This window comes from Phoxinus phoxinus (genome assembly GCF_949152265.1).
Source record: "Phoxinus phoxinus genome assembly, chromosome: 20".
Lineage (NCBI taxonomy): Eukaryota > Metazoa > Chordata > Actinopteri > Cypriniformes > Leuciscidae > Phoxinus > Phoxinus phoxinus.
The window spans coordinates 19820718-19846393 of record NC_136895.1 but is presented as its reverse complement, the minus strand read 5'-3'; the positions used below and the strand labels follow the sequence as shown (position 1 = coordinate 19846393).

The 25676-nt window shown below is 37.9% G+C and overlaps 1 protein-coding gene across 1 annotated transcript; it reads right to left on the bottom strand.

Annotated features, from left to right (window-relative positions):
* Nucleotides 1-2937: 2937 nt before the first annotated feature.
* adarb1a (adenosine deaminase RNA specific B1a) lies at nucleotides 2938-20801 on the bottom strand. The gene is made up of 11 exons (XM_079592168.1): nucleotides 20622-20801; nucleotides 17231-17257; nucleotides 14850-14918; nucleotides 10358-11295; nucleotides 9404-9518; nucleotides 9151-9319; nucleotides 8377-8528; nucleotides 8108-8276; nucleotides 6202-6383; nucleotides 5936-6114; nucleotides 2938-5817 (listed from the first exon to the last, which is right to left on the bottom strand). Exons 1-11 carry the CDS (start codon nucleotides 20719-20721, stop codon nucleotides 5641-5643), a joined length of 2277 nt encoding a protein of 758 aa, XP_079448294.1. The 5' UTR covers nucleotides 20722-20801; the 3' UTR covers nucleotides 2938-5640.
* Between the last annotated feature and the right edge of the window lie 4875 nt (nucleotides 20802-25676).

Genomic DNA, 25676 nt, shown 5'->3' with positions numbered 1-25676 from the left:
GGGGGGGGGGGTCGGTCTTTTCAAGCAGCATCATCATCATATGAAGGAAAATTACTAGACAAATATTTTCAATCTGTAAAGTAGGCTAGCATATTTGTAATAACATAATTTCGTATAATTATTTTTATTACAGATTTAAATCAAATAAGAAATTCAGGTAAAATGGGTCACATGTGTTACAATTAAAAGGTTAAAATGAAAGGCCATCATTAGGCCAACATTACGTACAGTAATAACGTAACTTTTACAAACTGAAATAATGTTTCGACTGATGTCGAGAGAGAGACGGACATGCGCAATGATATTCCCGCCTTGGAGGATGCGTGATGAGGAAGACAAATTAATTAACGTTACAGTAAAATAAGTAAAATGAGTAAAATACCCGAGTAAAATAATGGCTCTGAATTAGATTTATTAGATTATACGCGATGTAAAATATTGTCAATTTTGAAAATATGATTTTTGTCAACATGAAAAACGTACGTAGCCTACCATATCACAATCCATGAGGCGCAAACTGCCTTTCCTGATGCAAAATATGTCTTTGCCCATAAAAATGTGAAAATTACCAGGGTAACTACACTATTGTTAAAAGTTCCAAAGTTATTACAATTATTATCGCTAGTGTAAAATCATAATGAATTAATATCAGGTCTCCTTCAAAAAGTGGATGGCAGAGATCCTATGGCCTATTGTATTATTAATTTACACATTTATGCAGTACTCTTCTGTGCTATACGAAAATTAACCATGGTTTTATTGTAGCCTAGTAAGTAGTAAAAGTGTAGTAGACTAACCATGTTTTTTTGGCGGATTGATTTCCATTTGTATGAACAGAGCTTACAATACCATGGAACTTTTAGTGTAGCAAAACAATGGTTAATTTATGGTTACCATGGTTAGGCTATATTAACCATGTTTGTTTTTTTTGTAGTAAAACCATGGTAAATTTCACGTTGGATTCTACGTTCTTAGACAGAAGCACATTTCTTCAGCCTGACATGTTGAGCAGATCATGTTTTCAGCAGCAGGTGAAAGATTCACGATGCTCCATTAACTCAGGTAAGATGGTGTCTGTTGTTCTCCGGTCTGTTGACATTAAAAGGCCTGGAAGGTCCATTAAGGAGTTTAATGGCGGCAAATCGAAGGAATAAACGAGCTGTGACAAATGAATCGAGGTGCAGAGGTTTCTGGATTAAAGACACTGGCAAATCAAATGTAGGCCAACTCATTCAACTAGAGCTTGACTGAAGCCAGCTAAAACTTAATGATTGTTATCGACTTAATGAAAGTTAGTATTATAAATGTAACTGTTTATGGATTTTAACAATCAGTTTAGTTCTGCAAAATACAAATTGAACCAATATATTGAACTTTGCGTGCTTTGTCTGAGATTTTATAAGAACTTGAGTCAATTTTCTTTGAGGTAAAATACTTTCATCAATAAGCCATTTTTTTTTCCACATTTCAAATCATCTTATCTCACTTTGGCAATTTGAAGCGACCAAAACAACCGACATGTTGTGCTCGCATACAATGCCTTGAAATTACGCAACAAAAACTGTTTAAGTGGAGTGAAACGCACCACTATGACTCCAACGACAAGGGCAGAAAGAGCACAGCTTTTCTCTTTTTACACACTTCACCTCCTGAAAGGCAATTTGGAGATAAAGGTTGAAGCTGGAAGCCATGAAAGGCGTCTAACGCTAATCCTGCCTCACCTCGAGTCTGATCGAACTCTAAAAATCATCCGCAAATCTCTTGTTTCTTCCCTAAACCGTAAATACATCCACACAGTTCACACAAGCGGAGGGCAGCTTTCTTCTTCTCGCACTGGAAGTTCTCTGAAGCTAAAGATGGTGCCGACAGATGGTGAAAGTTTTTTAAAGTTTTGATGTCTGATAAGGTTACTTTATTTTGTTTGTTCAGGTTTCTGTGAAGCGCAGAGATGAGGCAAATCCGTGCCGGGATTATCTCCCACTTTCTCACCTTGCACAGGTGTGGAGAGCTGATATGGTCAAAACCCACATGCTCCCGATGCACCATGGGTAGAAGAGGGACAGCTGTGAGAGGGAAGCCACAGGTTTGTACGGATTATCAGAAACCATTCTCTACTTTCATACAAAGGGCACAGGAAAAGAAATTATCGCTTGAGAATATCTCTCCTGTCTGAACTTTAGTTTGTTTTGGATGCACATAGTATATGGGCAAATATTGTTCATACTTCCTTGTTAAGCAAATGCAAAAAAAATTATTTGGTGCTTTAAATTATTTTCCGGATTTAGTCAAATTGAGATATGACAGCAGCCTAAAAAATTCTGACTGGATTAATCAGTGACACAAACAAATACAAAAGACATGAATAAATATACCAATAATACTACTAATAATATACAGCTATAAATTCTATAGGTTAAACAGACATGTAGAAGTCAACCGAAAATGCGAAACATGTTTTGATGAACACATAAACTGAACACAGAGTGTATTATTTGATACAATATTGGAAAATCATTGGTTAAAATGAGTTGTAAGCCTGTAAAAACACACTTGTAACAGGATACAAACATGCTTTTAGGAGTCAAAGCTGATACATGTTAATGTAAAAAGAGAGAAAACACTCCAGAATTTGAATTAAAGGAGTCACGGATAAAAGCACTTTAGACGAAAGTGCCATTGTTCAAAGCCCAATCCGGCACAACAAGCCTGCGAGCTCAGATAAACACAATTTCGCTCTAGTCACTGCGATTACCACACCGCTAATCGCTTCATTTCGCCTGTCGCTATTGCGGGTTAACAGAAGGTCATAATTTAGTGGAATTAGAATTCAAGAAACGAATCCACTTGAAACTCTTTTGTTCTTAAGAACGCAGAACACTGATAATGCTTTTTAATCCCTAATTAAACTGTTTGGGTATTTAAAAACTTCCAAAAGTCAGTACAATTGCGCACAATGCTGTTTATTGGAAATTGAACACAACTTTCAGGATTATAAGAAAAACCTTTCTCAGTGTCCATTATGTTTGGTGTTCTTTGGGAAACGTGAGACAAAAGATTGACGAACCAAAGAAAACCACAGAGATTGTGAACGGTTTTATTTTCGTACAGTACAGCCTGTCCTTTTATTCTTTTCTTCTCGTGTGAAAACTCATGCAGCGTTTGAGTCTTTGGAGCACTTAAAGCAACTTCTGATTCCGGCCCGGCAGAACCAGTTCAAACCGAATCCATGCGGGACTCTAGTTCAGACAACAAAGAGCAACCTGAATTGCAGAACACTGTGGCATCATGGGAATTTTCCAGGACAAGTTCTTGTATCGACGTAACTAGGTCGAGTTCTAGAGTGTATAATTATTCTAGATCTCTCCTGCTGAGCAGAGACAAACAAAATCCAACAAAAACAATAAAGGCCCGCTCCCAAAATGTTGCTCTCAGTCTTCTGAGAAGTCCACACTTTGGGTAGAAACCCGCTGTGAAGTTCACACCAGCGCTTTGCAAAAGTGTGCACCGCGGCTTTAAAACACTTTTCTGAATCGTGAACGGTCTTGTGTACTTCATGAACACATGCAAACAAGAACACAAATCATCACAGAATGGCCATTTGAAGAAAGACCAAAGTAACCGATATGAAATCCAAAGCATATTTCTGGAATCTGTAACACTGTAATTTAGTATTTACATAATTACAAAGCATTGAAAAACATCTGATAATCAAATCCCTGTGCCACTTTTTTTCCCTTTAAAAAAACAAAAGACAAATCTTCCTCAGTCTCAATCTGATTGATCAAATTTCTGATGATACAGTGATGCACACATGTGCAGTGGTGTCATTTAGTCAATAAAATAGCTTTGCATTCTTAACATTACAAGAGAAATTGGGTGACAAAATCCATTTAAACAGAAATTGTTAAATTTACAGTTAAGCGGAAACATAGTTTTAGACAAAAACATACACATAGAAATACATTTACAAATAAAATAAATAACAATGTTCAGCACTCTAAAAGACGCTGGGTTATTTGATTTTACCTAAATGCTGAGCTGAGGCTGTTGGGTAATTTTGTCAGATTATTTTTTAGCTACGCATGGACTGGTTAATCAGATATTGGCCGATATATAATTATTAGAGTTATTAAACATCGCCTGATTATTTAAACAGCCAATTTATGTTCTATCAATCAAAAGGGAAGCGGGTAGTTGCAAAACGCATCTCTAGCTTGGTAATTAATAGCACTTTATTTTCCTAAATTTGATTTATTTCATAAAGCACCTTAAGTTAGCTAAATGTGGAAAAGACACTATAGAGAATACAATTATTAAATTGTATTCTGAGTTATGTACTGAATATCCGGGTGTTTAAAAAGGTGGCAGTACCACCAAACTATACAGGTGAAACTCGAAAAATTTGAATATCGTGCAAAAGTTCATTTAATTCAGTAATTCAACTTAAAAGGTGAAACTAATATATTATATATACTCATTACATGCAATGTGAGATATTTCAAGCCTTTATTTGTGATAATTTTGATGATAATGGCTTACAGTTTATGAAAACCCCAAATTCAAAATTAGAATATTGTGAAAAGGTTTTCATAACTGTAAGCCATAATCATCAAAATGCATTCATTCATCACATATTTTAGAAATCTTCAAGCTTTAACATTCCAAATTCATCATGTGAAAACAGTTTTGATATTGGACATGAAATTAATATGGAAAGGGTTCTAGAAAACCTACATTTTTGAGGTATTAACTTCAAATTTGGAACACAACTTGGCTTTGATTTTCTAGCAACTGTTGAGTCTTTATATAAAGAGGCCAACCTTAGGTCTGTATTCAAAAGCATTCATGAATTACAACCATTTATGTTTAGATCTATGCTCAGAAAGGCAGTTAACAGTTTAAAATCATTACAGAGTTAAAATTAAGCGGTCTTGTCCACACTAATAAATTTTTGTTTGAAAATGCATCTTATTCTCTCCGTTTTCGCGTTGTACTGTTGACTGTAAAAACTGAGGTATTTGAAAACGATGACGCATGTTTAGTCATGTGACGCATATTGTACCCATAGAAATCTATGGTTATACCGGCATTGTTGTGCCTGCTATATACTTTCATAGAGTTGCTAAAGAGAAATGTTCCTTTGTACAGTCTTCATACTGCATTCCTACAAAGATGACTGAAAATTTACTCGCAATTGTTGTCCTGCAGCAAAACATGATGACAATTGTGTTTTAGATCATGCGATTTTGAGTGCAACCTGGACGCAACACTGAGTGGTGGGATATTTTGCTAATAAAATGATTGTGCCAGAAGAATAGCGTGAGAACTTAATTATGTCTGCTCTCTCTGTATCATTTTGTGAACTTTTAGTTCAGCAACTTTTAGAAAAACGCTATTGTGGACAGGGAACGTTTTGAAATGAAAAAGTCATTTTCAAATGTATCCGGATTAATGTAGATTAATGTTGTCTTTTTAAGCCAGCCATTTTTTGAGTGAACATAAACATGTTATTATAGATAAAAGACTTGCAATAATAACAGAAGCAAAAAAGTGACAACTGTGGAGGTTAGATTAAAACCTTGCATTCCATGTAAATGTACAAAAGATCTTTAGCGGACAATCCCTTTCTCTCGGTTTATCTTAAGGGGTGAGGGAAAACTGGTCTTGTTCGATGGGCTTTTCAACCCACGCTCCCAGTCCCGCTTTGTTGAAAGCTTTGAAGAGAGTTTGTTTAGCTGCGTGATACTCCACTGCCGCTTGTTTTGCCTCGTGGTAGGAGCCCGGACGAGACCCTCGGATCCGCAGAGTCTCACTGAGCTGAGAGAGGTAAATGGATATTGGCATTTTAATATACTAAGTTACCATATTATTTAAAAATGAATCCTTGGTTGTTTTGATTTATCCATTATCATCCGCCTTTAAAGAAATGCTTTACCTTGGCATGCAGACAGACCCAGCGACTGTAGAGGACATGTTTGCAGAGGTGAGACTGTCTTCCAAGGTCATCTTTCCCCGTGGTAGCGTTAATGATCTCCAACCCTTGATCTCCGACCGTCCAGTTGACGCTGAAGTTGGGAGCTTTCCCAGGTTGCCTTGCTTCTGCGTTACTAATACCTGCAGATGAAAGAAGAAACAAATGTGGTCGGGCAAAAAGCTGAAAAACTGATCAAATCAACCATTTATTCATTCGAGATGACTTACCACTAAGAAGGGGTCTGTTAAGGTTGAACGACTGGGGCAGATCTTCCATGTCTGCGATGCGCTGGTACATGGCTCTGGAAAGATGGTCGGCATGGTACAGACTTCCCAAAATTAAACTGGAAAAATAGATGGGTTCTGAAAAGTAACTCAGAAGAGATCCCTGTACTCCGATCACGTTCCATCTACAAAGGCAGAAAGAAAACCCGGAAATGTTATTGAAAATACAGGTGTGCACCTGGTGAACCTTGTTCATTGATGATGGAAGGAAACGTTAAAGTCTTTGTATGTAAGCGGTTCAAAATGAGTCACCCCCTGTGGACATACAGCATGATACTTATGTTGCAGAACAAGCCACAAAAGGAAAGAAACAACATCCTGATTTCAAGAAAAAGCACTAGCACAGAGACGCATTTACGGCAACCATTGAAATGATCGGAAAAATAACACCTGGGGTCTATAATCTCAATCACTGTAATTTCTTCAAGGCCTTTAAAACAAGTTTTTTCCAAAGGTGACGCATGAGATCCGAGCTCTCGAAAAGCCTTAGCTCACAGCTGGATGATAACGACCGCGTTTAACTGGAGTGGGATTCTTGGCATCCAACATGAGGCATGCGGATGTGTTCGCGGCAGCAGGCTTCCCTCAGCAGGACGGCTGTTTTTTGGAGGCCATAATCAGAGTCCTAATCAGGGTCCAAATGCCCCTGCTCCAGGGAGCCCCCCGCTCTGGAGAAAGCTGAAGTGATTGGGGTTTCAGAGCCAAGAAGACAGCCAATCAGCTGCTTTCTGAGTGCCGCTGGATGCATGCGACAGAAAGCTAACGAGATGGACTCGTTAACGGTTGGGGGGGAGGGGTGCGCAACAGGAAAAAAGTCAGACTGTCATAGGAAGAGTTCGACATTGTGTGGATCAAGGATACATGTAGGTGTCGTCGACACAAAAGTGGGCCACCTGATGTGAGCAGCTTTTTTTCTCTCAATACGAATCATCAACTGAAGCTTCAGCCGTGTTTTACATCGAAAAATTTGTCTAAACTGTGCATACTTACAAAGAGAAATCAAAAAGTAACGGTTTTAGCTTAAAACATGAAAAGGACCAATTCAAATAGATTTGCTAAATAAAATAAACCCCCACTGAAGTTCATAACTATTGCAAAGACAAACTTTTAATTTGCATAATTATAATATTTACTATATATGTGTGTATATAGCGTAGAGAGAGAGAGAGAGAGAGATCTTTAAATTAATCAATGCACATTATTTCACATAAATAAATAAATATACATTTATTTTTCAATCCAACCCCTTCAAACACACAATTCAATAATTTCCTGATGGATAAAAACAAGTCCCACTGTATTTTTTTGTCAACAGAGGCCATTAAAAGGGCTTTGAAATGTCTATAATTGAAAATAGGTCCTTGGCCTGACACCCATCTCGTCAAATCTGTCATTTATTATTTCACAGTGAATAAAAGGTCATGTCTAATTGATTACACACACACATAAAATAATTTTGCATATCCACAGGCTAGTGTGAATTATGTTAATTCTTAATGATAACAAAATAAATCATTATTATCAAGCAATTTTTCTTGAAATATGTCACCATATGGAATTGAAATAGGTTGCAAATGTTGGTTAATGTCAACTTTTCCACTTGTTTTTTATGGAATATTGCAGTATTTATGATAAATTATTTATCTGTGCACATCATCAAACCACAACCATCCAGTCAATTCCCCATGGACATTTTATTCGGATATAGGTCACAATAGGAACAAAAAAAAATCACCACTTCCGTTTTATGCTGACTTAAGAGTAAATTAATTTGAGAACACATATTTTGTATGAAAACAATGTTAATGCTTCGCAGTTCTACTTAATTTCTCTATTGATGGCACCATACCTTGCAATCTTGTCGCTACATGACATAGTTAGCAGTCGCTCTCCTTGCAAGACTCCATCCCAGGTCTGAATGGTGTTACTCGTACGGACAGGTATCGTACCTTCTCCAGACTCAATCTTGGTTCGCAGTTGTCCACGGGCCTTGCGGTTTGGATGTCGGTCGCCCTGGTCTACAAAGAAAGAGAAAAGAGTTTAGTTTACTACCCGTCCTTATTTTAGAGCAACAACAAAATGTGCAAATCCATCCATCTGTCATAAAAAATTACAAACCTTCGGCAGCAGCCTCGTGAGGGGAGAAAATCCGGGCGTCTCCACAGGGCGACGTGCTGATATACAGATGGAACTGAATATCGTTTTTTAGCCGGTAGCCATGTTCACTGCACCATCTGAATATGGATTTCTCATGTTCTTCAGTGCTGTCGCTACAGAGAAAACACACACTTGTGTGATATATGATGTCAACAGAGGCCATTAAAAGGGCTTTGAAATGTCTATAATTGAAAATAGGTCCTTGGCCTGACACCCATCTCGTCAAATCTGTCATTTATTATTTCACAGTGAATAAAAGGTCATGTCTAATTGATTACACACACACATAAAATAATGTTGCATATCCACAGGCTAGTGTGAATGATGTTAATTCTTAATGATTACAAAATAAATCATTATTAGACAGTTTTGCAAGCACCCAAAAATTATATTATTTCTATCTTTTTATAACTATTTCTAATTTAAATATTTATATATAATTTATGTATTTATTACATACTATAATTTTAACCACATTAAATTAACATTAAACAGACAGCCATTACATAACAGCATGCACATTTATATATTTGCATGCTTATATATATATATATATATATATATATATATATATATATATATATATACAATTTATAAATATATATACACACACACTTATATTTAATTTATAAAACGTTAATTCAATAAAAATACATTATTGCATTTTGTAAGACGTAAGAGATGGTGTGTGTGGGTGTGTGTGTGTGTGTGTGTGTGTGTGTGTGTGTGTGTCACCTGAGGAAGTATTCCAGCTGACTGTACAGGTATCTGAGGAGGGAACGGCGTGCGATGATCTCAGCATGGCAGTCGTTAAGAGCTAGCCCTCGATCACTCATGTACTCTCCGTTTATACACTTGGTTCCCGTGGTGACACAAATCACCTGAGCATCCTTCACATCTGTACCTGATAAAATGGTCGACCGGAATTAGCCGAAGAGAACATGTTTCTAGATCAACGTTCCTATCAGAAGTGTCGCATTGTGCTTACCGGTTGTCATGACAACACCTGAAAGGACTTTCCGCCGTGCATGTGGAGACGTGAAGTTGTCTGTCAGCTCGCTGAACTTTTCCACAACTAAACGAGAGACGGCGTCTGCGAGGACCTGTGGAACCCACAACCGTAACTGTACAAACATCTCTATCAAAACGTACAACCTATTTGTGTAAATTCCAAATTCAAAACAATACATGAAGTTGTTACTTTTAAATGGAGCACGTTCCATTTGAAAATGGCTGACAAAACACGTTAATGCTCGATCTCAAAAGAAATGAATTGCTTGACTGACAGACTTTTACTGAAAGATCTCTTTAGACAGAAAGGTGAGAGTGATGCGTTCTCTTGTTTGAGAAGTGCTCCTGTATCTGATTTTAATTAAGATTCTGTTTATTCTCTTCGGTTGTTATCAAGGGGGAATGGGAAGGATTATGAACAGGATTAGCTAATGTGTAAATAATGCTGTGTACACTGGCGCACCGATTAAAGGTTTAATGCTTGACTTCATCTGAAATCCAACTGAAACGTTCGTGTGTAGATTCTGATTTAATTAAAATTGTTAAATGAAGACTGGCAGAAGCTTTATAAAGGACAAATGATGGTTAAGCAAAGCTACCGAAGCATAGCATTTAATCGCATTAAAATTGCTTTTTCAATATCAAGCTTGATAAAATGCAAGACAGAGGTCCAATGTATATGGTCTTATAGAAATGAACTGAATTCATTAATGGCGTAGTCAGTTATGTGCATCGTAGTCTTAGCCCATTATATGAGGTAGTTTTGACAGTTCATTTTGACATGGTAACCATTTAAAAAAAAATCGTAGACATTAAATGAAAGTTGAAGAGTGACGACTGTATTTAGCTGCTGTTTGTTGGTCATGTCAAAGGGGAAAGTACTGTAAATGACAACCCCTATTTAAAAAAAAACGGGGTGCACAGTTCTCACCTGAGGCAGGTGTAGCTGAAGTCCCTCTCTGGGGATTGGCTGTCGAGATGGCGTCTGGTCCAGTTGCATGTTAAAGAGACCTGACAATGCTGCTTGGGCTGCCCTCGATTTCGCCAGTTTTTTATTCCGGCCGGAACCTTGGAACATCTGCGTATCCACAGTAACTGCCATTATGAAGTTCTTGGCATGGCTTTCACCGCTCTCAGCCACAAACTCATACTTCAGTCCCGGCCGAAGCTCGTTTAGGATCATCACAGCATTCTTGCCACTGCCTGTAGGGGGCGTAGTGAGTGCAGGGGGTAGTGGGAGAGGAGGATGCAACCTGTTGTTGTTTTTCAGAGTCACATAGAGAGGGTATTTGTTTAGAGAGCAGAGAGACCCATTGCTGCCGAGACTCAGGTAGAAGGGTTCATCAGGCTGTGCGGGCGTCTCAAAACCGTTAAATAGCATGTCCGGGAAATCAGCTTGATCTGAGGTGAAGTCTGCGTTAACGGTCAGCGTGCGACCCATCGCGAGATGAGCTTCGGATGCATTGGGGAACTGAACAAAAGAGCGCAGCGCCTTTTCGGCTGCATTCAGTTTGGCTTTCTTCTTTGTTGGGCCGGAGCCCTCAAACAATTGTCCGTTAACCTCGACGGTCATAACGAACACGGGTGCATGTACCGGCCCCGTCTGCGACAGAAGTTTATACTGCAGTCCCGGTTTGATTTCATTCAGTTGCATGAGAGCATTTTTCGGCAAGACCGGCCCTTGCGGTTTCCTGCGCTTCTTGGGGCGGAATTTGGAGTGTCCGTGGCCTTTATTGCCCTCTTCCAGTGGGCGTTTCCTGCTCAATCCCCGAGCGCTCCCATTGGCTACGTGAGGCCCCTCCCCCAGCGCTTCCTTGGAGGAGAGGTTGTCCAGGTTGCGGTTTTCTTTAACGTCCATGCTACACGAACCTGTGATGTCCAGAGAGAGTAACTTACAATGCCTTCGGTGCAGGACCTTGTAAATGTAAAATTTAGAGATTCTTTCATCTTTCTTTGTAACTGGATGGAAATGATACGACTAAAATGTAACATCAAGACAATATTAATATGGTTTTTAAAAATATTAATATTGCTTTTAGAAACATTTTTAACTACAGATGGAAAGCTAAGTTCCTTGTTAATATGACAATAAATACATTTGTAGATCACACTTAAAGCACACTAAAAACTCTAGATATTTACACAATTTCCAAAAGAAAATGTGATAAATGTCTATCTATCTATGTCACAGGAAAGAAGCAAAACTACCAAAACAAGTAACATCAAACCAACCAGTTGCCAAAGCTGATGGAAATGAGGGTAAATTCTCATTTATAACATCCTGCAGTAAAAGCACAAGTTACTCCATTTGGTGCTCAGGAAGAATACATTTATAGAGAGAGAAAACAGAGACAAGAAACTGCTGAAATACACAGTGCTAACAGAAGGTCAGTATTAGATGTCAGTTTAATCCAAATTGAAGCTCATTTGGGACAATTGGGTCATTTTTGCTGCTGAAGTGTCATTATGGCCTTCCCAAACTTCTGATTAGTGATGTGCATTCTGTGGTGATGCGAGCCTCAGATGCACTGGGAAACTGTAAAGAGTGCAAGCATTTTCCGCTGCATTTATCTTGGCTTTCTTCTGCGTTGGGCCTGTACCTCATCAAGTTGCGTCACAGAATGTTTAGGCCAGACCTAAACTTTCCAGGCTCTTGGAAAGAGGAGTGGACATGACTTTGGTTGTTCCTGGAATCTTTGGTGGAGGATGTACACAGGTATCTACACAAACCTGTGATGTCCAGAGAGTGAGCAACTTTGGTGCAAGAACTTCAAAAGATCTATTCATCTCCCTGTAACTCGTTTTGAAGGTTGTTATCTTCTAAAAATCAATGGCAAACAACACTAACAATTATGCAGGTAAATGTTTTACATAATATTACACAATGTTACATTAAACAGGTCATATAATGAAAAATCAAAAGTTCAATCTACTATTAAAGCATTTTTGCTCACTCTGCAACTATTAAATGCATGACCGCCAACGATTGCGTCAATGTAAATTTAGTAAAACCAGTTATCATGCGGACATGAGCATAAACTTAAAACAGTGTAGTACAATACTACTCTGGTGCTTAGGACAAAAATAATGTGAATAAAAGACAAAAGAAAGTGCAGGTTTAGACTGTTGAGATCAATCTAAGGAGTATCCCTTTCTCACTACCATAAAGACCCATTAGAGGACAATAAGCTATGTTTGCTGTGGCTCTGGCCACTCTCCACCAAAAGTTTGCACTTTAGTTTGATTGTTCAGGATTGGTACTGTCTGGAGGACATCAGGCAGCACCAGTGTATTTAGCAGCAGGTCAGGAAAATCTACATGGCTTGAAGTGGCGTGTGGCAATGCCATGGAGAAGTGAGCCTCGGTTTCACTGGGAATCTGTAAAGCATCCAAGGCATTTTTGGCTGCATTTCACTTGGGTTTTTTTTCTTCATGCTGTCCCTTCCCTTCGTTCCTCATCTCATCTCGTTCAGTTGCACAACGGCAAGACTGGTTCTTGTGTTTACCTGAGCTTCTTGAGCATCATTGTTGAACAATCGTGGCCGTGGTTGTTTCTAGTCTAATCCCCGTGGATCCCCAATTACTTTTTTCATAATCTGTCCAGGTTGTGGTTTTCATCCATGCTAAACAAACCTATGATGTCCAGAGAAAGTAACTTTGCCTTTTGATTCAGGAGCTTATAATGTTAAATCAGTGTCAGAAAGAGACTGACAGAGATTCTACTGGAAGGGTTGAAGGTTAAGACGTATAGGAATCAATGGTCAATCTTAAAGTGCAATCTCCTTACCTTGAAGACAATATTCGTAAACCTTTAGTGCAATAAACAAGCTCAAAACAAACAGCACATGGAGACCATGGATGAATCTTCAAACAAAACGGTTTAAACAACCAATAACCCAAAATAATGCTTCAAAACTCCACACAGGTATTCTGTTGGAGTGTGAGAGTTTATAATCCTCACCAGACTGAATCATCACACTCCAATTTCAGAGTTGTCAACAACCTTCACTTTTCCACTCCACTGCCTGTCTACAACGTGTCCTCCTGGGCATGGTGTTAACTTCCTGACCATGCCCCCTACAGACTGTGAACTAGTGCACAGTACCCTCAAAGACAACAATCAAGTGGAAAATATCAGGATCTCACTGATAGAGCGGAAAACCGGCAGAAGAGAGCAGAATTCAAGGGCTGTCACTATTCTGTACATCCGCTATTCTGTACACCGATTACATTACTTGGCGTCCACTGTCGTTTAGCTTTTTTATAAAAATAATAACCATTTAGTTCAGTTAGACAACGGGCGCAACAATTTACGGACGCTTCAATGCTTCATTTAGCACGAGCTGCAGAGTCGCAGAGTCAGATTTCATTATCATGTGACAAGAGTAAGGAGAGATGACTGACAAGACGATGGCGGAGGATTTGGTACGCAACAGCAAAGACTTTGACAACAGATCCTGAGCGTCATTGGTTGTGCATAAACATGCGCATAAACTACGATGGAAACACATTTACCGAAATAAATTCATCGATGCACATCAAAAAAGACGTGACTTCGCAATGGGACGGCATAACTGGACTAACCAGTGGACCGTTCTCGTTGCACAGCATCTGAAATGCTGTTTTGGTTGTTCTGAAATGCCTGAGCAAAGTCTGTCGTCAAAGTAGTTCAGTATAATTACCTCCCAGAGCTGTCTTACACGACTGCGTTCCCAAACAGCAGGCGTCCGCCTACGAAAGCAAGATAACTTGAGTTTCGTCTGTGTGCTCTGAGGCGGCAGAAAATTAGGGGAAATTACAGTTTTACAGGAAATTACGATTTTATTCTCTTCGGGTCACTGGATAGAAACGGTGCATTATTCGCTATTAATGTATTATGCGATATTGCAATTTTGCGCACAAGTTAAATTCGTAACTTTGGATAGAAACATGGCTATTGACATATATCTTATTTTGTAAAAATGTACGGTCAGCACCAACGTTCTACACGCGGAGTACGCGTGATCGTGCGGGGGGAATTTGTGATTATCGTAATACCGTGTTGTCCCAGTTTTTCCCCAATATATAAAGTATAGCAATACTATATGACTGTTCACTCATTTCCCACATAAGCACCAAGTCTCAATGCACATGGAAAATTTGTGGTAACAGCTAAGCCACAGCCATAACAAGAACTGATGAACGAAAAGATACCATGCTGAATTAGAGACAGGAATATCTAAATAGGTCTTGAGGATACTCCTTCCCATCTTCCACTTACAAACAAATGCAGTTTATGCCAAAAATATTTGCGCCCTTTGCAACTCTTTTAATAACGTAAAATCAGAACATTGTTGAAACTGAAACATCTTTCCACATAAGAGAATTTATCCACATATGAATTTCCAGATAGATGGAGGTAGATAAGGAAAAATGACACTCACTTATGTGTTTCTCCTCATCCACATCCAGACTGCAGAACTTCTGCTGGCCCCTGGGCCGCCCACTGGCTCCTATTACAGAGAATCGAAGGGAAGGACATTTAAAATTCATCTCTGATCATGATTTCTGCTTACTGAAGTCATCTGTTCCCACTTACACCCTCCGCCTGATCCCTTAATGAGGCTAATTAACCAGCTTTAATGACGGGAGACAACTAATGTGCAGGTGCAATTATTGCCCAATTAAATGCTAACATTCCCCTAATGAATCAAGGAAAGAGACACTTTGAGAAAACCGTCACTTTTAGCACTCGAGCTGAGGCAAGAAACAAGTTCAGGAGAATTAGACGTCTGTTGGGGAGGAACAGTTCTCCGTTTATTGCATCTAATACTTGAACATGCTTTAAAAACCGAGGTCATAACGGTTAGGAGCAACATCAATGAGGAAAAAAAAAAGAATAGCAGGAGATATTTTACAATCACTTTTCTCTCATTCTCAAGCTTCGCCACACCTCTGTAGCAACATTTATGAAATCTTTTGAAACAAATATTGTCAGAAACAAAATAACCGAATCCAAAGGCAGGGAGATATGAAAGTGTCTGTGCGGATCGGCTTGAATGAGGATACGGCTGTCAGTATGAGTCTTTGAAGGGGCTGAGTGAAGTGGATACAGTCGATAAGAGACTCTGTGATAAACAAGCCTGAGAAGCTCGATAAATCATGAAAGCTATTAAAGCGAGTGACGTGTGCAGGCACTTCAACAGAAGCTTTTTAAAGCCGATATACCGACACTCAAGACATAAACACCATTTTATTTCCTGTCATCTCAAGTTTTCAATCTTTCCGAAATGTCCCATTTGATGCCGGACTGAGCTGAGAAAATGTTTTAGGTGAACAAACACGAGATCAAAAGACCTTCCTCTTAGGAACCATTATGCATGCAAGAACTGGAAAATAAGGTGTCGGGAGTTGGATAAAATCACATATTCTGAATGCGAAATCGGTCCACATTTCACTCTGAGATAAGTGCACCTGCTCGTTGATGGCGATCACCGATTGATGTTGACGACGGTAAAATGCCATAAAAGAAGGGTTAGCGGTGGCAAACCTTGTGGAAATGAAAGCCCGTGGAATAATAGGAAGCATTTCTCACAGTGTGACGCCTGGCACATTAGTGGTGTCGCTGAATTAGCCGACATCACTCACCATTCAACATCTGTTTTAATCTTATAATTATCGTCTCTTTTACCACAATTTTTCTTCTCGCTTTCAGTCAAATTGGAGTCAAACTGTATGCAGTGATCTCTAAACTTGCTTGTGGCTCTGAAACTGAACTCTCGACTTGAACTTGTAAACTTCATCACTCTTAAAGTTGAAAAAACAACAACACTTGGCTCTCTTAACGGAGCGTTTAAGATATCAGCTATTAGCGAGTTGAAATGGCATCGCAGACACTTTTAGCATGTTGGAAACTGCATTTGGTGCTTTAAAACAGCACGGGACGTTGCATTAAATGCCACTTGTTCAGCACCATGGAGAGCTGCGAGCTAAGAAAGATGGATTCAGGACCATGGAGAGCAGCCGGCTTTAAATGCACAGCGGGTCTTTCTGAGTGAAGGGTAGATGTACGGTCATAAGACGCAGCCTGAACGCGAGCAATAGCTCAGCTCTACGACCCTCCAGCTCATCAGGAAACACTATGGGAGTGAGAGAGACCAAAGGGAGAGCTGAAGAAATGGGATAGAATGAGAGATCTGGACAGAGAAAGGTGTGTGTGCTGGGAGTGTGAACAGACTTTCACTCTGTTCCTGTGCAGATAAAGAAAGACACTTGGCCTGATTCTCTCCAAGTGTCAGCAAAAGTAAAGAAACAAACTTTCAGAGTCAGCCTATAAGGTATTACGGTCCACAACTAATATGATTTGTCTTGGATTAAAGGTCAAGCCAAGCATCACCAAATCGAAATACAAACTCGTTCAACCCATTATTCTGCACCAAACATTGCTTTGTTTTGGCTCAACCAATGGTGTGAGTTTGGATCTGTTTGGCTGACCAATGGCAGAGAGTTACAATGTTAAGAAAACCTGTTTGAAAATATCATAGGTTTTCCGTTTGGTGAGAAATTACATCGGGTGAAAAACGTTTCCTTGAGTGGAAACTTGAATTCAACCCTACAAGTTATTTGACAATTTCCTAGGTCCCTGAAAAAAACTGAACATATGCTTTGAAGTCTCAGAAAGCGGTCTTTAGAAATGTGTTGTGTTTAAAGTGCTGCTTTATGGCCATAGATTCTTTGAACAATAAAGTGCATCAAATTTAACATGCAATATTTGACAGATTAGTTTAAAAATAAATGTAAAATATATATTTTTAATTTTCCCTACCATCATTCATTGTCTTGCTGATGATCCCTGTGGAAGCAAAAATATATATATTAGTGACAGACCAACATCCAATTTACATTCAATTTACATCCAATTAAAATTTCATAATATGAGTAAAAAAAAAGATACATATATATATATATATATATATATATATATATATATATAAATGTTTTAATTAGTGTGTATATTATGTATTATGTCATAATATACACAAACAAAAAAAATTATATATATACAGTATATATATTTTTTTTTTATATATATATATATATATATATAATTCAACAACATTACTGATAAAGCAGAAAAAAATTATGTGTCCAATATAATGTCATTGCTCAACTTTGCGAATGTGTCATAGCCTCTTTAAACTTGGAGTTTACAATGATAACTGCAAGTCATCAAATAAAGCTTGCCATCTTTTAGACAATTAGCATCTGCCAGTATTGCCATGTCTTCACCACAGCGCCTGTAAAATTTTTATGACAGCATTCGTTTAGTGCCGACTCCATAGGGACTCGGCGGGCAGCGGCAGGGCTGTGTGTCAATTCGTAAAGCTAATCAAGCAATTTCATCATTTAACGCACATGTACTGAGACATACACGCCAACAATGAGATAGAAAGAGAGCTAGAAAAAAGGAGTCAGACATACTGAGACAATGGTGAGTTTTCAATGTATAATATCTAATAAAATTCAGTTACATTCACCCAAAAAAAATATTAAATAAATTATTACAGTCACCCTCATGTCATTCATTTCTTATGTGGAACACAAAAGCAAACATTCTGAAATGTGTTTATTTTTATCCATACAAGTCAATGGGGTTCAATGTGATGTTGTTTTGGACCCCATTGACTTCCATTATATGGACAAAAACAGTTCAAACATTGTTCAAAATATCTTCTTTTGTGTTCTACAAAAGAAAGCAAGTCATACCGGTTTGGAATGCCATGAGAACAATTATACAACACAACGTTTTTATGTTTGGGTAATCTAGGAGCAAACCTCTAAAAAACAAAGTGAAAAGCCACCATTATCGTCAATGCACGAAGGAGTGTCTAAAGGAGCAAACACAGGTGCCACTGATGTTACAGATGAGAACAGGTGGGATAGATAACACACTTTATCAGCAAAGCTCCAGAACAGACCACATGCCACGGAGACGGATTTATCGCAAAGTCCATCAGAAGGGAAAAGGGGGAGAAAGGGTGAAAGGAAAGTGAGAGGAGGAGACAGGTGGACTGGACACGGTCTCGGTTTCGGCTGGTCAAACCTGAACCGCTTGAGCTAATGCTGAATTTATTCCCCCCTCCAGTAGATTAAACTCACAGTCCGTCCCCCAGGACTTCACTCCACTACACTTGGTCTAGAGGAAATGGGTTTTTTTATCTCCATGTTTGAGCATGAGAGACGGTGGCACAGGGTGTAGAAACGCTTAAGTAACCATGTTTATCTAATTTGCTGTGCCCCATTTCTGTTCAAAATTTAATATTTTCAACCAGGCATCCAAAAGCGAATAACTTTCCGGTTCGTTTTTGTGTGAGTGTGTGTGTGTGTGTGTGTGTATTTTCACCCAGCCGATGCCAGAATGTCTGCAATCCTTGCTTTAGGATTAGGATAGAGAGCAGTCAACCGATTGTTCAAAAAAAAAAAAAAAAATGGTAAGCAGCGTTTTCCAAAGTAACCAATAACTTCTTATTCAAAACCGTTTCAGTAAAAATTACAACTCGCACCAATAAATAATAAAGTGAAACAAATAAATAAGTAATTATATGAAATGTTATTAAAATTATTTGTTGCTGCTAACGTTTTTGAATTTATATATACAATAAATTTGAACGGGTCAATTCCTTCAGTAAAAATCCTAATTACACTTTATCCATTCAATTTTGCCTTTAGAAACGGAAGACTTCGAACCTGCGAAATTATTGAAAAATGTGAAATTCCCTTAATCCCATAACAGGCATTTCCACATTCTTTCTCCCTCAAAGCTACTAAAAGAATCATCGCTAAGGTATCTAAATCATTCAGACGGATCAAAACATGCCATTACTTGTGATTCCCATCCCTGCTTAATATCATTTCAGCTGAAAAATGAATTGCTTCACCACCAAATAAGTCATTACCATTGTAAAGGGGAACAAAGGCAAGATCATATCAAAAGGCAACGTTAGTTTTATACTTAAACAACTGCTTCTTAATATCTCAGGAAGGACGTCGGTCCATCAAAGCATCACATATCAGCGGAAGTGAATTTAAGGGTTATCTTTTATCTTAATTCGAACTCAATTGCTCATCTTTGGACTCGCGGCTGCACTGGACTGGATTGGCGGCGTCACCATGGTGAGAGATTAGCAGCGTGAAGTGGCCGTTCTAATGAGACGGATTAAACTTCACACATGAGGAGCTGTCTGAATTGAACCTGCTATCTTTTGCCTTCAGCACCGACACGACAGTCTCAGGAAGAGGGAGAGAGAGAGAGAAACAGTACATGAGCTTTTACCAACCTCGTCTGAGGGCAAGACGCCGGGGACAATAACGGTTGACAGCTAAAACACACCAGGTAGAAATAATGCAAGTACTAGTCTGAGACTTGGTACTGTAACTAACAGCTATTTGAACTTCTTTAAACACCTTTTGTCCAATGAATTTCCATGGCTTTTCCATTAGTACATTACTGGATTTTTAAAGAGTAATTTTATGTTCACCAAAATAACAAATAAATAAATAAAATAGCGGATTAAATGTTTTAAGAGCTGAGCATAACTTGTATAAAATGTAAAGGTATTTATTATTTATTAAAAATGTACTATAGACATTTCAGTGGCTTGAATATTTATATTAATTTAATAGAAATTTCATTGATTTTTTTTTTTACATATATAATTTTCATGCCAGTTGGAATCACATAACTTTATTTTGCGTTATTGATGCCGATAAAATGTACTGAAAATAATAAACAACAATTTGTGGTACAAACAGAAATCAAGTATACTCAACTCAAAATAAATATGTTCGCTGCACAACAACTTTTTATTATCGAGAGAAAAACTATTTTAAATTATTTTATTTTTCCAGCCTCGCAAATCACAATTTTAAACATTTCAAAAATGATTTAAAAACTTCCCTTGAGCCTGCACCTTGTTTATCGTTAACAAATCGCAATTAAAAACGACGCAAACAATACTAATCTAAAACAAAAATCTACACATCACAAAATAAATAGTCATTTAAATGATTATTTATGTAGTTGAAACAAATCAATCTAACAAAACTAAATAAAATAACAAGTGCCAACTGTTTACAGTAAACATTTACGAATGAGAACTTAGATCCAGCGAGGCTCAAAGTGATTTAGCTTTTATGTGGAAAAACAAACGGTTTACCTTTGCGTTCGGATCGTTTTTTGCGTCTTCTCTTGAACCTCCTGCGAACGAGGCAGTAATACGCGCCCATGCTTTGAGAGCAGCTCTGACACTGAGCCATAGGAAATCACAGGATCTCTGTCTCTCTGGAGTGAGGGGTGAGACGGAGGAGGAGAGCAGGAGTGATGCTCTGTGGAGAGGGAGGGCTGGCGGGACTGTTATAGGGCTGACGGTGGGATGTACCTGCTGTGAACTCGACTAGTCACTCCCTCATGTCACTGTCAGTTCAGCTTTCGGCTTTTTTCCCTTAGTCAGAAGCTTACTGAACACCATTTAGCTTCAACAGAAGTACCTGTTATTTGACATTTTTCAATAAGAAATATTTTTTTAAGTAAGATTCATTTTAAAAGAAATATATTTAAATGACATTTTACTAAAATTAAAATAATTAAAATAATTTATTTATTATTTACATTTAATGTTAATAACATATAATAATATTTTATTTAATATTGTATTGATTCATTTTATTATAGAATTAATGAAAAATAGTATTGAATTTATTTGTCATTAAATAAAATAAAACAATATAACATTTTTTTTATACCATTATTCAATAAATCTTCATTAAATATCTTGAATTTCACCAAGCTGGGGTGATAAAAAAAAAAAGTTCATTAAAATTAAATAAATGTAAATTAAATACACTTTTTGCATAAATGAATAATTATAATAATAATAATAAATAACTTATTATTCACATTTAATTTTAAATACATGGAAAAGTTATTGTATTTGATCAATTTCATTATAGAATTTGTGAATAAAAAGGTTTCTATGTTAACATGAACTAAGCATTAACAATACATCTACAGCATTTATTAGTCCTAGTTCACTTTATTTCAACATTTAATAATACATTGTTAAAATCAAAAGTTGTATTTGTTAATATTAATTAATGCTCTGTGAACTAACATGAACAAACAATGAATGACTGTATTTTTATTAACTAACATTAACAAAGATTAATAAATAACGTAACAAATGTATTGTTCATTGAGTTACCAAAAATCCTATTGAATTTATTTGCATTAAACTAAATAAAAATAAAAATGTCAATATCTTTTAGACCATTATTCAAAACATCTTTAGTAAATATTTTAAATTTAGCCAAGCTGGGGTGATTACATTTTGTTATTTAAATTAAATTTACTTTTTAAATAAATAAAAATATGAATAACTTATTTAGGCCTACATTTCATATTAATGTAATAAAAAAAATATTGTATTATATATATAAAATATTGTATTTAAAATATTGTATTATTCAATTAGTATTATCAAATTAATGAAAAATATTATTGAGTATAGTAATGAAAAATGAATAGTAGGGGGGGGGGGGGGGGGGTTTAAAGTAACTTTGATATCAATTTGGGTTTGTGTGTAAAAAAAGAATCCCTGAAGAACACAGAAAAGCGTTCTTATACTAAATGCTGAAGGTTCTTGCAAATACAGTCATATAATTCAGTCTGATGTGTATACGTACACAAAGTGCAGTGAAAACTCGATCCACAGACACATTTTAAAGCAGAACGAGAGTAAAAGGTGAAGTCGGAATACCTACAAACTCAGTGCGATTAGCAACCCTCTGCCTCCCTCTGCTGGACATTCACTAAAACGCGCCACAGTTGATAACTGACATGCAGCCACAAACAGGATTACCTCCACTCAACTCACCAACAAATGCAAAGTATAGAAACCAGGTAATCAGAGCAGCAGATTACTGTATATTTTGCATATGAAGTTGTATAAACACATGAAACCCACCTGTATGTTTGCCCTCGTTTTCTGTACAAGCCTTACAGTGTTTGTTTGACCTGTAACAAAAGCACAGAGATATCAGCATTTTGACGGTACAGCATTTTGATCATTACAGTTGACGGTAGCCATTGACTTCCATAGTAGAAAAAAATACTATGGAAGTCAATGGCTACCGTCAACTGTGGTTACCGACATTCTTCAAAATATCTTCTTTTGTGTTCAACAGAAGAAAGAAACTCATACAGGTTTTGAACAATTTGAGGGTGAGTAAATGATGACAGAACTTTCATTTTTGGATTAACTATCACTTTAAGACGTGGTTTGAATGTGTTGAAATCTTAAACGCACTAGCTAAATGCTGCCAGAAGACGGCGCTGTAACCTCAATGTAAACACACAGTGAACTTCCTGCGTTCTCAAACTGATGTCTAATCAATTAGAACATTTAGAGAGCTGTGATGCAGACTTTAAGGAAACAGACACAAATAAACAGATACACCCAAAGAAAACAAAATATAATCACAAACATTGTGTCGCTCTTTGTATTTGTATGACAAAATCTACCAGATGTGTCAAAGACAAAAGTGATGCCGAACTCTCTTTCCTTTTGTGTCGCGTTTGTCATGCTGTGAAGCTCCGCCCATCCAAATCTTATTGATTCAAAATCCTGCTTCTTAACTGTCATTTAATTGTGTCACCCAGCACTTTTGCTTTTAATGTGGACACATTTAAAGGGATAGTTCACCCAAAAAGGAAAATTCTGTCATTAATTCCTCACCATCATGGTGTCCTAAACCTGTAAAACTTTCGTTAATCTTCGGAACACAAATAATGAAATTTGAGAGCTCTCTGCCCCTCCATTGACAGCTAAGCAACTACCACTTTGACGCTTCAAAGTTACATGTGAAGTCCATGTGAAGTATAAAAATAGTGACATGTGAAGTCCAAGTATGGAATTTGTCCTCACACATAAAGCCCGGGACACACCAAGCCGACGTTCGGCCGTCGGGCCGTTTTTAAGCGTCGGACGGTGCCGTTTTTCCGGTGTGTTTCGCACCGTTGGCTCTAGTTGGACGCCGTCTGGTTTTTTTGGGCCTCGGGCCATCGGTGAAAGAGGGAACTCTGATTGGCTGTTCAGCTAAGTGAAGAGTCAGTGCACGAGAATAATAGCAAAACAGCGAGCAAAGAAGTCAAACCGGTACAGATCAAAGGCTGTTCTAATGTTTCGTCATCTTACCTGAGTGTTCCTTGGCGAATATTTCAATGTTAACATGAGCGGAGTGGAATTAAGAAAGTGTGTAGCAGGATTGATATTCAAAACGGTAAGCACGCACTGCTTTGTGTATCTGTTTCCCTTTTTGAATGACGAATACAGACTAATATATCTGCAGAAATAGACAGTTGTATCATTCACACGCAGACGCAGAATGCGCATGCTAGCTGACAGTCGGCTGTAGTTCAAGTGCAGCTTTTTTTTCCCAACGTGAGGCGACAACACAGTCAGCTTTCATCAGCCCTAGTTCTTTGGCGTCGGTTTGGTGTGTCCCTATACCTTTAGGAGGAATGAGTAGTGAACACACACTGTAAACCATGTATACGCACATCCGGAGCCCGGGCACTGATTGGGGGTCTTGCTCAAGTCATTTCCTGCCAGTATTGAGAATTGAACCCGCAACCTTTGGGTTACCAGTCTGACTCTCTAACCATTGGGCCACTACTGCCCCACTATAGAGATAAAGAGATACTGCCCCACTAAAGAGATCATAAAACTAATCCATATGAATTGAGCGGTTTAGTCCAAATTTTCTGAAGTGACTCAATCGCTTAATATGATGAACTGATTGAATTTAGGCTTTTATTTACATATAAACATTGATCATTACATTAAACACTGCTTGTGAGTGTAATAGACGTAGGCCAGTAAAAGTTGAGCGTGTTAACCTCACTCCACTGGCCTCGAGGGACACGTTAGCGACTGCGGCCTTTAGCGTCCTTGGTTTGACATAGGCAACACATATAATAAATTTGTCACTGATTAAAAGCTATTGAAAACAGATGTGTTTTGAGTTGTCCTTTAAAATCCTGCACAGTAGCAGCGTCTCTAACATGTTTAGGCAAACTATTCCAGAGTTTAGTCGCTGCTACAGCAAAGGCTCGATCTCCTTTTTGATTTCGATGTGTCCTCCTGGGTATTTTGAGTCGCTGATCTCAAACTTCGTCCAGTCTGATATTTAGTTAAAAGATCTGAGAGATAGGCCGGTGCGAGTCCATGCAGGGATTTGTACACCAATAACAGAAGTTTAAAATCAATCCTACAGTATAATAAACCGGAAGCCAGTGCAAGGAGATCAGGGTAGGAGTAATGTGTTCACGTTTTTTTTATCCCCATTAAAAGTCTAGCAGCTGAATTTTGAACTTTTTGTATACGAGAAATAGATGACTGACTAATTCCCGTATATAACGCATTACAATAGTCAAGTCTGGATGTTATCAAAGCGTGGATCGCGGTTTCAAGGCCTTTAAACGTCAAGCATAATTTCATCTTTGCTAGATTGCGTAAGTGAAAGAAACTTGACTTTACAACAGAGTTTATCTGTTTGTCCAGTTTTAAAGAGATGTCAATATTTACACCTAGATTTCGAATACATGTTTTAACGTGAGGTGACAAAGAGCCAAAGTCTAATTGTGTTGCACCCCTGGCTCCATTAGAACGGCAAACTATAATCTCAGTCTTGTTTTCATTTAGATGTAAAAAATTAGAAGTCTAGTCAACCATGTTTTAAGATCTAAAAGACAGTGGCAGATACACTTGTACATCATCAGCGTAGCAGTGAAACTTAATATTATATTTCCTGAAAATATTTCCCAAAGGAATCATATAGAGAGAAAATAAAATAGGAGCAAGAATGGAGCCTTGTGGCACACCACACATGATCGGTCTAGACGAACATGTCCCAATCTTCACTACCATTCTTCTACCAGTCAGATAGGATTTAAACCACTCCAGGACCTTCCCCTGAACCCCCACATACTCCTCCAAACGCGAGAGCATCACTGACTGATCAATTGTGTCAAAAGCAGCGGTTAAATCTAATAAGACTAACACGGCAGGGCAGAGTTTCCAGCATTAACAGTCATCAACAAATCATTCAAAACTTTTACAAGGGTTCTCTCAGTTGAGTGGTGTTTCTTGAAACCAGACTGGTAGACTTCACCGATCTTGTGTTCTTCTAGAAAGTTATTTAATTGATAAAAA

Coding starts and splice junctions, on each gene's coding strand:
- adarb1a (XM_079592168.1), bottom strand. CDS start 20,721: ATGGCTCAGTGTCAGAGCTGCTCTCAAAGCATGGGCGCGTATTACTGC. Junction 9,519..10,357: donor TTCAGCTACACCTGCCTCAG/GTGAGAACTGTG, acceptor TGGGTTCCACAG/GTCCTCGCAGACGCCGTCTC. Junction 8,529..9,150: donor CAGCTGGAATACTTCCTCAG/GTGACACACACA, acceptor TTTTCTCTGTAG/CGACAGCACTGAAGAACATG.